The sequence below is a fragment of the Carcharodon carcharias genome, chromosome 1 (genome assembly GCF_017639515.1).
Source record: "Carcharodon carcharias isolate sCarCar2 chromosome 1, sCarCar2.pri, whole genome shotgun sequence".
NCBI lineage: Eukaryota > Metazoa > Chordata > Chondrichthyes > Lamniformes > Lamnidae > Carcharodon > Carcharodon carcharias.
This window is the reverse complement of record NC_054467.1, coordinates 214781990-214795352: the sequence shown is the minus strand read 5'-3', so window position 1 is coordinate 214795352 and position 13363 is coordinate 214781990. Positions and strand designations below refer to the sequence as shown.

The 13363-nt window shown below is 41.1% G+C and overlaps 1 protein-coding gene across 1 annotated transcript in view; it reads right to left on the bottom strand.

The window, feature by feature from the left end:
• The window catches only part of fech (ferrochelatase), a 44264-nt gene that overhangs the window by 22231 nt on the left and 8670 nt on the right, over positions 1–13363 (bottom strand). Inside the window, exons 3-5 of the mRNA XM_041197292.1 lie at positions 9584–9703; positions 6082–6230; positions 3114–3248 (exon numbers count right to left, since the gene is read on the bottom strand). Coding sequence (XP_041053226.1) covers positions 3114–3248; positions 6082–6230; positions 9584–9703 — 404 coding nt within the window. The remainder of the gene's footprint in view (positions 1–3113; positions 3249–6081; positions 6231–9583; positions 9704–13363) is intronic.

Below are 13363 nucleotides of genomic sequence, written 5' to 3'. Positions count from 1 at the left end.
TGACAACGGGTCCCTACATGTGAATGTACATCGTTTTATGCAAGCATAAATGAGCTATGTTATGGATTCAAATGATTAGCTTAAATTGGTTGTTAGTGTAGCTTTTAGAACAGAAAGTGTTGTCCAGTCGTAGAAACACATCTAACACTACACATTTTGTTTTGGGTTTTGCAAGTGTAGACTTGCGAAACGTCTACTGTTAGATGTGATTCCGCGATTGGTGAACGTTGTTGGTAGCATCAGAAGAACAGTAGCTGGGTTTGCAAGACAATGGAGAGGAGGTCATTGATTATGAAGGAGAAACAGAAAGAGGGCCTCAAGGGCTTCTTGAGTTAATAGAGGGAAACATCAAAGTGAGTTCACAATGTAAAAACGTGATATCCATTAACGTAGCTTTAATGGGAGACTGTATTATGCATAATACAAACTTACTTAGAGGTGCACAGTGCTATATTCCACCAAAGGCTTTGGAAAATTCAATAACACAGTAACAAAGGATTTGGGGTATTTGAAATAGGAAATCTATAGCTGCAAACTACAGGCAACATTTGCAATTAATACATTTCTGAACTGGGTGAAGATTTCTTTTTAAATGGATGCCGAAGACAAGGCTGAAGCATTTGCAACCATCCTCAGCCAGAAATGTTGAACAGATGATCCTCCTCCTAAGGTCCTCAGCATTACAGATGGCAGTCTTCCGGAACTAGCTGCGTCCCAAGCCAAGCTGATCCGGCATAGCTACAAACATCTACTCAACAATGTAGAAAATTTCCCAGGTCCACAAAAAGCAGCGCAGATCTGGTCAACTACAGGCCCATCAGTCTACTCTCAATCATCAGCAAAGTGATAGAAGATGTTGCCGATTGTGCTATCAAGCGACAATCAATGATGCTCAGTTTGGGCTTTGCTGGCATTACTCAGCTCCAGAACTCATTACTGCTTTAGGCCAAACATGGACAAGAAAGGTGAATTCTAGAGGTGAAGTAAAAATGATCACCCTTGTCATCAAAACTGCATTTGACCAAGTGTGGTATCAAGCTGGCCTATCAAAATTGAAGCCACTGACAATCGGAAGGAAACTCTTTTGCTGATGAAGTCATACCTCGCACAAAAGGAAGATGGTTGTGGTTGTTGGAGGTGAACAACATTGCTGCAGGAGTTCCTCAGATGGGGTCCTAGGCCTAACTATCTTCAGCTGCTTCAATAACCTTCCATCCATAATAAGGTCAGAAGCAGGGATGTTCGCTGGTGATTGCACAATGTTCAGCATTGTTTGCGACTTCGGAAATATGGAAGCAGTCCGTGCATGTACGCAACAAGACCTGGACAAAATATGAATTAGAAGGAGTGGGCCATTCAGCCTCTTGAACCTGCTCAGCCATTTGATACGATCATGGCTCGTTTGATTGTGGCCTCAGCTCTACTTTCCTGTAACCTTCAACTACCTTTTCAGGCGTGATTCTATCTAACTCAGTCCTAAAAATATTCAATGACCCACATTCTCCGCTACTCTTTGGGGAAAAGAGTTCCATAGACTGAGAAAAAAAATTCTCCTCACTTCTGTCTTAAATGGAAGATCACTTATTTTTAAAAACGTGTCCCCTATTTCTCATCTCTCCCTTAAGGCAAAACATCCTCTCAGCATTCACCTCTTATTCTTCTTGTATCCATGTAACTCCAATGGATACAGGCCCAACCCATCCTCATAGATAACCCCATTATTCTAGGAATCAGTCGAGTGAGCCTTCTTGCAACTGCTTCTAATGCAATTATATATTTTGCTCAAAAGGCCAAAACTGTATACAATACTCCAGATGTGGTCTCACCAACACCCTGTACAACTGTAACACAACTTGCCTACTTTTATAATGGATTCCTTTTGCAATAAACAACAACATTCCTACCTACACCACATGGACTGCAGCAGTTCAAGAAACTAGTGGCTCACCACCACCTTCAAGGGCAATTTAGGGTAGGCAATAAATGCTGGCCTAGCCAGCAACACCCACATCCCGTGAACAAATAAATAAAAACAAAACGTAGTTGTAAGTCTTTGGAATTCTCTACTCCAGAGCAATGTGGATGCTGTCTTGTTGATGATATTAAAAGCAAAGATAGACAGGTTTTTGATCTCCCGTGGAATCGAGGGTAGACAGGAAAATGGAGCTGTGGCTGAAGATCAGCCATGATCGTAATGAATGATGGAGTAGGCTATACAGGCTGCATGGTCTTCTCCTGCTCCTATTTCTTATGTTCTCATGCTGCTTACAAGCACATCTTCCAGGTGTAGAATGTCATGTTTACCAAGGTCACCATCTCGCTGCTGAGGAGGTCAGTCTGAAAGAGACAATGCTCGGGTTTCCTGCTCCGGCTGAATTGCCACAGGATCAGGGAGTCAAAGAATAAGCACATTCAAAACATCAACCGGCAACATTCATTCGAAATGGATTCTATTCCAATAATGTTCAACTGGTATACAACCACCAAATTAACCTTATCAAGGCAAAGTTGGGTATTCACACAAGTGTAAGCATGCAGGTTGATAACTGTGCAATCGTACTTTACAAAGCAAACACTTATATTGACAAAACTAAACAAAGTCAAAAATCAAAGTAAACGCTCAAATGGATTCGGAGCACATCATCTGGCTTCCCAAACTCAATTCTTGTCCAACCATAGAAATTTTTGATTAAAGAATGGAATAAATTTCAGTTAGGAAGCTAGCTTCGAAGGGGGCCCTTTGAATACAGCCATGCCAGGCCAAAGAAAACTCAGCAATGCTAAATGGCGCTAATCACAGAACTAGGCAAGGTGATGTGCAAATACATTGTGGCCATTAAGCAAGGACAAGTTTATCTATGAGCACATCAGCAACTGAACAATCTGCTAACAGTCATATTCTTGGTTCAAATATTTGTGTGCTCTGTCCTTAGGGAAAGGAGGAAGTGGGAAAAGATATAAATGTATATAAAAGGTATGAACCAGTATAAATGATTCCTTTAATGAAGAATAAATCCTGAACTTAGTCTAACACTTAGAATAGAATCTCTACATTTTAACATGTAGATTTTGGTGAACAGTGTTATCCATTTATACACCCAACACTGCAGTACCTGTGGTAGAACAGCTGTATTGAGGATACTGCGTAAAAGCTACTGCTCGCTCAATCCCATCTCTCTCCATCTCTTCTACTGCTTCTTCTGTTAGTGGATGAACATATCGGAAACCAATGTAAAATTTGTGGGGTGCTGAAAAATAAGGTGTACAAACAACTTAAGGGTTATTTTCATTAATGGAATTGGAGATGGAACAAGATTCTCACAGCATACATTTTACTAATATGTTCCAGCCCTTGAAAAGAATTGGCAATGGGCCCCATAGCATCCTACCCTATGCAACCACCCACAGAAATGTATCTCCCAAGACTTCTTGTCACTGCTATGGCTGCCTGTGCAACCCCCTCCTCTTTACCTTTTTATCAGCAGCAGAGCCTTGACTTGACTCTGGATCTCCCTCTCTAATCACAAAATCACATTGCAGAAGAGGCCATTCTGCCTTTCCACTTTACAGTTCTCTTAAAAAAAATCTCAAAATCCACCATTTTGACCTATTTTTTCCCTGCAAATTACCTCGGGATCTCTTATTAAAAGCTGTTATATAAATGCAACAATCTTCAAAAGATTACTTAAAAAAATTATGTTTAAATGTTAAATCCTCACAGATTAAACAGAATCAATTGCTACACTTTTGGAGAGAAGTGTTGACCAACCGCCAAGAGTAGTTCAGCAATATACAGTATGTTCAGTTGCTGCCCATCTCCAGGTTATCGCCCTAACCACAGTGTGACATGAGCAAGGAGGGGTGGCGGGATAAGATAAGGGCGTGCTTCTTTATTCGATTCTCAGAATTTTAAGTCAAACGGTTTACAGTTTTAGTTTATCTAACATGCCAGGAAAATTACAAATTACAAAATGTAGAATGCATAGAAGCGATGGAAACCCAATGGAGTGAAAAGCATTTTACCAATGTGGACCTACACTCCTTTGCCCAAGGTTTGCTTTGATGTAGTGATCCAAAAATGCCATTTCAATGTCGATTAACATCTGTATACATTTTAAGCAATCACCTGAACTAGTTTTGATTGTCTGTGGGGGTCAGAGAGCAATTTCCCAATTTTTTTCTCTCTCTTACTGGCTATAGGCTTTTTTGTCACTCCCAGGAGACAAAATGTTAACCCAGGATCATCTGGCCATCTTGGTATTGCCAGGTTTGATAGGCCAGCTGTTCTTTACTCGCCTGCCAAATTTGAATGTTGGTGAAAAGCCATCTCCTTTCATGGCAAAGCCTAGTCTTTCTTCATAAGGCAATTCTATGATATTAGTGATCAGTTTTTTCATTCTTCGATTTTTTGCGCAAGTAAAATATTGCCTCAGTATGTTTGTAGCAGGAGCAGTATTGAAGAACAAGTGGTACCCCCTAAGAATGAGTGGAGCAACAGTATCACAGAACATTTTCTGCAATAAAATCTATGGAAATATTATTGTTATTGTCAAGGAGTTAATTCAAGCGGGAGAATCAGAAATGGCATGCAATAAGAAACTTGGCTTATGAAAGCACTAAAACTAGATGGAATTTTTCATGTTTGAAATAAATGGGAACCAGAGCTGTTGATGATACAAGGCTAGGTGGGAATTTAAGTTCTGAGGAGGACATGGAGGTTTCAAAAAGGTATAGACAGATTAAGTGAATGGGCACCAGGGTGGAGCATAATGTGGGCAGGTGTGAGGTTATTCACTTTGGTAGTAAGAATGGAAAAGCAGTATATATATATATATTTTTAAAAAGGTGTGAAATTTGTAAATGCTGATGTTCAGAGGGATTAGGGTGTACTTGTTCAAGGAACAAAGAAAGTTAGCATGCTGATACAGCAAGCAGTTAGGAAGGCAACTGTACATGTGCTTTTATTGCAAGGGTATTGGAGTACAAGAACAAAGAAGTCTAGTACAATTGTACTGGGTCTGACAGCATCTGTGGAGAGAGAAACAGAGTTGACATTTCGAGTCCACGTGACCCTTCTTCAGAGCTCTGAAGAAGGGTCATACAAACTTGAAACGTCAACTCTGTTTCTCTCTCCCCAGATGTTGTCAGACCTGCTGAGTTTTTCCAGCATTTTCTGTTTTTGTTTCAGATTTCCGGCATCTGCAGTACTTTGCTTTTATATTACAATTGTACTGGGTTTTGGTGAGACCACACCTGGAATACGGTGCACTGTTTGGTCTCCATATTTAAGGAAGGATATGCTTATCATGGAGGCAGTGCAGCAAATTGGTTCTTGGGATGAGAGGGTTGTCCAATGGGTTGAGTAAAATATGCCTATGCTCTCTGGAATTTTGAAAAATGAGGTGAATTCATTGAAACATATAAGATTCAGAAGGGGCTTGACAGGGCAGATGTTGAGAAGTGGTTTCCCCTGGCTGCAGAATCTAAAACATGGAGTTAGAGGCTCAGGATAAGGGGTTGATCATTTAGGACCAAGACGAGAAGAAAGTTCTTCACTCAGAGAATTGTGAACCACTAGAATCCGCCATCCAAGAGGGTTGTAGATGCTCCAGTGTTGAATATATGTAAGTTTGAAATAGACAGATTTTTGGTCTCTCTGGGAATCAAGAGATATGGAGAGCGGGCGCGAGAGTGGAGTTGAGGCAGAAGATCAGCCTCATACTGAATGGTGGAGCATGCTCAAGGGGGCCATAAGGTCTACTCCTGCTCTTATTTATGCTCTTATAGGATGTGGGGGGTTTCCAAATTGATGAAAATTTTACAGAGCTCTGAAGATAGAGACACCAAAAAAACAAATCTCACAGGTCCTTGATGACTTCTGCTTATTCAAGGAAGTCCATTTTCTTAGTGCAATTAAGAAGTCAAAAACTATATTTATGGCAGAAAACTGATGCTCTGATAAACAACTACAATACACATCTTGTTCATTAGATACATTAAAATTGATGACGCACTCATAACATTATGGTGTATTAAACTAATCACCATCTGCTAGTGAAACATTATAAACTGAAGCAATACCTGTCTCTGGAGATAATTCATCAAGCAGCTTCACCATGCCATCTCCTTGCTTGGCAGTCCACATTTTAATCGGAGACCCTCCACCAATTCTGTGGTACTGTTCCTGGATCTTTGGAGTACGGCGTTTTGCAATAAAAGGAGCAAGTTTGCTGGAAAAAGATCCCAGAAATTAATTTGCTGTTTTCCTTCCTCACTACTGCTTCTTGGAGGATCTCACTCTTACAACCCAAAAGGGAGTATGAGGCATGAGTCTCTACTGCTTATTCACCATCAACAAAGTTACATGATGATTGAAGTATGCAGATACAGCAAGTGATTAGGAAGGCAAATGGAATATAACAGTAGGGAAATCTTTGCTGCAGCTGTTCCTGGCCATGAGTTCACATCTGGAGTACTGTACACTATATAATCGTGTTTGAAGCAGTTCAAAGGTCCACGCAGCTTATTCCTGGAATGAAAGGCTTACCTTAGGAAAAAAGGTTGAATGTGTTGGGCCTTTACCCATTGAAGTTTAGAAGAATGAGAGGTGATCTTATTAAAACATACAAGATCCTAAGGAGACTTGACAGTGTGGATACTGTGAAGTTGTTTCCTCTTGTAGGGGAGACTAGAACTGGGGAAACAGTTTAAGAATAAGAGGTCTCATTTTTAAGACAGAGATCAGGAGAATTTTTTTCTCTTAGAGGGTCATTAGTCTGTGGAATTCTCTTTCCCACAAAGCGGGAGGTTGGGTCATTGAATTTACTCTAGGCTTAGATAGATTCTTGACTGACGAAGGAGTCAAGGGTTATATGGGCAGACAGGAAAGTGGAGTTGAGACCACAATCAGATCAATCATGGTCTCACTGAATGGTGGAGCAGGCTCAAAGGGTTGAATGGCCTATTCCTGCTCCTAAGTTCTATGTTCCTATATATGTAAAAGTACAAATATAAATATATAAATATATGCACATATGGTTTTATTTGTATGATATAAAAGCTACTCCAAGGACCTTGGGCCAATCTCAACTGAACTTGGTATGACACCTTGGGCCAAAGAGTAATGTCGTATGGGAGGTTGACATCTTACCTTCGCCACAGGGGACTTTGGCCTCCAAGCAGAGGATCCCACGGCCCTGCCTACACTGTGTCCCTGCTGACACCATAACTCAGGAATGGTTTAACCAACCATAACCATACATTCCAAGAAAGAACGTGACAAATTTATGTCATGAATCCCCAGCTTTCTTTCATATTCCGTTTGGTCTTTTTCTCATATTTTATTCTTTTCATGCAAGTTATGATCTGGGACACCACACATTATTACCTGGTAAGTGAACATAGGAGCAGTAGGCTATTCAGCCCTTTGAGCCTGCTCCACCATTCAACTAGATCATGGCTGATCGTTTACTTCAACGCCATTTTCCCACGCTATCCCCATATCTCTTGATGTCATAGTATCGAGAGATCTATCAATCCGTCCTGAACATAATGACTGAACTTCCACAGCCATCTGGGGTAGAGAATTCCAAAGATTCACTACCCTCCAAGTGAAGGAAAGCAAAAGGCGGCATGTAGAGTCAGGGAAGCCACAGCAAACTGTTAGAGAAAAGCATACTTAGAGAAAGTATTTGAATTATGATTAAAAGTTGAAATCAATGCCACTATACATGTATGTTAACATAACTGTAAGAATTAATCATCTTTTTAATAGGAATCAGATACTTTTATATCAACGAGAAACAGAAAATGCTGGAAAAACACAGGTCTGGAGAGAGAAACAGAGTTAACTTTGAGTCTGTATGACTCTTCTTCAGAGCTGAAGAGAAGCCTAGAAACATTAACTCTGTTTCTCGCTCCACAGATGCTGCATTTTTCCAGCATTTTGTGTTTTTGCTCATCCATAATTGCTCGAGAAGGTGGTGGTGAGCTGCGTTCTTGAGCCGCTGTAGTCCCTGTGTAGGTACACCCACAGTGCTGTTAGGGGGAGAGTTCCAGGATGTTGACCCACCCAGCAATAGTGAAGGCGATATATTTCCAAGTCAGGCTAATGAGTGGCTTGGAGGGGAATTTCCAGGTGGTGGCGTTCCCATACATCTGCTGCCCTTGGTGGTAGCGGTTGTGGGTTTGGAAGGTACTGCCTAAGAAGCCTTGGTTAAGTTCCTGCAGTGCATCTTGTAGATGGCACACACCGCTACCACTGTTCATCAGTTGTGGAGGGAGTGCATGTTTGTGGAAGAAGGTGCCAATCAAACGGGCTGCTTTGTCCTGGATGGTGTCAAAGCTTCTTGAGTGTTGTCGGGCCTGCACTCGTCCAGGCAAGTGGAGAGTGTTCCATCACAATCCTGACTTGTGCCTTGTAGATGGACAGGCTTTGAGGAGTCAGAAAGTGAGTTACTCGCCCCAGAATTCCTAGCCTCTGACCTACTCTTGTAGCCACAATATTTATATGGCTGGTCAATAGTAGCTCCCAGGATGTTGATAGCGTGGGATTCAGTAATGGTAACAATGCCACTGAACATCAAAGGGCGATGGTTAGATTCTCTCTTGTTGGAGATGGTCATTGCCTGGCACTTCTGTGGTGCAAGTGTTACTTGCTGGCACAAATCTGAATATTGTCTAGGTCTTACTACATTCGGACATAGACTGCTTCAGTATCTGAGGAGTCGCGAATGGTGCTGAACATTGTGCAATCATCAGCGAACATCTCCACTTCTGACCTTATGATGGAAGGAAGGTCATTGATGAAGCAGCTGAAGATGGTTGGGTCTAGACACTACCTCGAGGAGCTCCTGCAGTGATGTTCTGGAGCTGAGATGATTGACCTCCAACAACCACAACCATCTTCCTTTGTGCTGGCTATGACTCCAATCAGTGGACAATTTTGCTCCTTGATTCCCATTGGCTCCAGTTTTGCTTGGGCTCCTTGATGCCACACTTGTTTGAACCAAGGCTGTAGTGAGGTCAGAAGCTGAGTGGCCCTGGTGGAACCCAAACTGGGCGTCAGTGAGTAGGTTATTGGTAAGCAAGTGTTGCTTGATAGCACTGTTGATGACCTGTTCCATCACTTTACTGATGATCGAGAGTAGACTGATGAGGTGGTAATTGGTTAGGTCGGATTTGTCCTGTTTCTTGTCTACAAGGCATACTTGGGCAATTTTCCACATTGCTGGGTAGATGCCAGTGTTATTGCTGTACTCGAACAGCTTGGGTAGGGGTGCAGCCAGTTCTGGAGCACAAGTCTTCAGTACTATTGCCAGAATATTGTCAGGGTCCATAGCCTTTGCAATATCCAGTGCCTTCAGCTGCTTCTTGATACTGTGAGGAGTGAATCAAATAGGCTGAAGACTGGCATCTGTGATGCTGAGGACCTCCGCAGGAGGATTTCAGATTTCCAGCATCCACAGTATTTTGCTTTTTTACTTTTATGAGAAGCATGCTTTGTTTAAAAGCAGTTTCTACTGTTACAAATGCTAACTTTAAAGACCAATAAACAGAATTAAAGTACAACAATAGGTTTTACCTTTGAGCTGGAAGTGGAATAAGGTCTTTATCAGTGAAAAGCCGAAGTAGGAAATCATGAACATCATCTAAAGTTTCAGGTCCTCCCATGTTTAACATGAGGATGCCAGTCTTCGGTCTCCTGAAATAGGAGGACAAAGAATAAGTGTTTAGAACAGTAACACATATTGAACGATTTCTTCAACAGATAATTATAAAATTGCTACAGGACAGGAGAAGGACATTCAGCGTGTCAAGCCTCTGTCAGCTCTCTGCAAGAATAATGCAGCTAGTCCCACTTGTTAGGAACTAGATATAGTTTTGTTATATTTGTATTTGTGAGTGTTAGTAACAAGCTATAGCTTTAATTTATACTTTTTTAATTTGTGTGTTAAGAAAGGTGAAACCTAGGTTTGGTTTCAAGTTAGAGTTTTTGTAAGATGCAGCCAGCAAGTCTCGGGGTCTGTTTGTATACATGCATTTTTAATAAGGTTTTACAACTCTTGAAGTGAAGAGATGGTGGGTTACTAAGGGGCTAGTAGTTGAGTGCAGTTAAAACGAAAACATGAAGTAGAGAAAAAACTGCTGTTGCTTCACAACAGGGGTCCAGAAAGACATCCATAGAGACATGGAGAGAGACAGAAAGGCAGTTTAGTTGGTACGGGTACACCACAGAGTGAAGACTGAAAAAGGGTCTAAGACTCTCTCTGGCTGGAAATGATGCCAGACTGCTGAGGAAATAAAAACATAGAAACATTGAAAAGAGGAGCAGGAGTAGGTCATTTGGCCCTTTGAGCCTGCTCTGCCGTTCATTATGATCATGGCTGATCATGCAACTCAATAGCCTGCTCCCGCTTTCTCCCCATATCCTTTGATCCCTCTCGCCCCAAGAACTATATCTAACTCCTTCTTGAAAACATACAATGTTTTGGCCTCAACTACTTTCTGTGGTAGCGAATTCCACAGGCTCACCACTTTCTGGGTGAAGAAATTTCTCCTCATCTCAGTCCTAAATGGTCTACCCCATATCCTCAGACTGTGACCCCTGGTTCTGGGCTTCCCCCACCTTTGGGAACATCCTTCCTGCATCTACCATGTCTCGTTCTGTTAGAATTTTATAGGTTTCTATGAGATCCCCTCTCATTCTTCTGAACGCCAGTGAATATAATTCTAACTGATTCAACTCTCCTCATATGTCAGTCCCGCCATCCCAGGAATCAGTTGGGTAAACCTTTGTTGCACTCCCTCTGTAGCAAGAACATCCTTCCTCAGATAAGAAGACCGAAACGGCACACAATATTCCAAGTGTGGTCTCACCAAGGCCCTGTATAATTGCAGCAAGACATCCCTGCTCCTGTACTCAAATCCTCTCGCTATGAAAATGAGTTTAAGGAACTCATATGTATTGTTCTAAAGTTAAAGTAATAGTGAATTTAGCATGAGTTTACTATTTCAATGGAGATACCAATTGTGGAAGGACTTCTAGTGAATGTTCAGAAGTCTACTGGGAAAGAAACCTCTTCGCAACTGAAACAGCTCTAGCCTTATTGTGGAAATAAATGGTGGTAGCTCTTCACTGGAGTGTTGGGTCTGTAAGGGTATTGCTGGGATAAAAGTGATAACGCGTGTTTGAATATTTTTTTCCTTGGTGTCGGTGTTGAAATCTTTCTAACCTTTTGCTGTCTAGTGTAATGTAGTTACTATTTCTTGCTTAATAAATGTTTTATCTTGATGTTGAAAAGTCAACAGCAGGCTCCTGTGAATCTGTTCAGTAAGTACTCTTCATGGTTTAAAAAATAAGAATTATGATCTATCAAGCCAGGTTCCATTCTGGAATCTGATTTGTCCATTAATAACATCAGCTGGGATCATAACACTCCCCTGCCTTTTTCCTGTTGTCCTAAAAATTTTAACCCTCAAATTGCTTATTCAATTTCCTTTTGAAAGCCATAACTGAATCTGTGTCCGCCATCTTTACAGGCAGTGCATTCCAGAGCCTAACCACTCATTGTGTAAAAAAGTTATTCTTCGCATTTCCTTTGGTCACTTTGCCTTAAATCTATGTTCTCCGGTTCTCAATCCTTCTGCCAGTGGTAATAGTTTCTCCCTATTCACTCTGCCCTGATCCATCATGAGTTTGAGCAACACTATCAAATCTTTTCTCAACCTTCTCTTCTCTAAGGACAACCACCCCAGGTACTCCAATCTATCCATGTAACTGAAGTCCCTCATCCTGGAATTATTCTTGTAAATCTTTTCTACATCCTTTCTAATGCCTTCAGAAGCTTCCTAAAGTGCAGTGCCCAGAACTGGACACTATCGTTGATACTGAACCAGTACTTTACTAACTCTTCACACTTTCCTTCCTTTTGTACTCTATGCTTCTATTTATAAGGACAAAGATCCAATGTTCCTTTTTAACCACTTTCTTAACCTACCTTGCCACCTTCAATGATTTGTGCACTATAGGTTTCACCATTACCTGAATCAGCTTTAGAATTGTACCCTTTATTTTGTATTCCCTCGCCTTATTCTTCCTACCAAAGTGTATTGTTTCATACTTCTCTGCACTAAATTTCTTTTGCCATGTGCCCGCCCATTCTCCCAGCCTGTTGGTGTCATCTTCCTCACGGTTCACAATACTTCAAAGCTTTTGTCATCTGCAATTTCTGAAATTGTACCATCGACACACAAGTCTAATTCACTCATGTATATCAAGAGGAGCAATGGCTCTAGTACTAACTCCTGTATACTTTGCTCCAGTCTGAAAAACAACCGTTTACCATTACTCCTGATTTCCTGCCACTTGACTACATATGCATGCTACCAGTTTTCCTTTGATTGCATGAACTTCAACTTTGCTGGCAAGCCTATTTGCAAAAACGCAAATTACAAGAAATTGCAACCTTATCTAAGATAGAGCAGTTAAACAGTGAAAACCACAGGTTTTTACAAATTAAAAAAAAGGACGATTTGACAGAACATATACTGATGATCATATACTGATGATCACTATATAAATACTGCCTCATTAGTCTCAGCACAAATTACAGCCAAGAATTTATTTTCTTACTTATGCATAAGCATGCTGTGTATTGTCAGTGGAATTCAATGGACAGTGGGGTTATTAACACAGCTCATAAATTTTCCTCCCTTTCAACTGTAAGAGCAGCTTAGCCAATGCCCATCAACTCAGGCCAGAAGTGCAAGGCTCTATTGCCCTTTATTGCTTTGGCACTGCAACAGTATAAAAAAAATGACTCACTAGAGGTGCTCTGGCACAAGGCACACATATTTCATTAATTCTTTACCTGAGGACTATGAACACACTTTTGAACTCTGAACTTCTGGCAGGCTCAGACATCTGTAGGGCCACCATATTAATAGGCCATCACAGTTCACTTTTTAACATTTAACATACACAGCAGTATGTATCTAGTGTCTTTTACTTTGTAAAAGACTCCAAGATGCTTCGTGGAGCGCTATCAAACAAAATTTCACACTAAACCACTTAGGGAGATATTAGGGCAGATCACCAAAAACTTAGCAGGTTTTAAAGCAAGTCTTAAAAGGAAAAGGAGGTAGGTAGAAAGGTGAAGAGGTGCGAGGAGGAAATTCCAAAAATTAACAGCCTTGGCAGCTGAAGGCACAGCCATCAATGGTGGAACAATTAAAATTGGAGATGCTTAAGCAGCCAGAATTGGTGGAGGGCAGAGGTATCTTGGAGGGTTTGGAGGAGATTAAAGATTGGGAGGTGGAAACCAAGGAGGAGATTTGAAAACAAAGATGAGAATCATGAAGT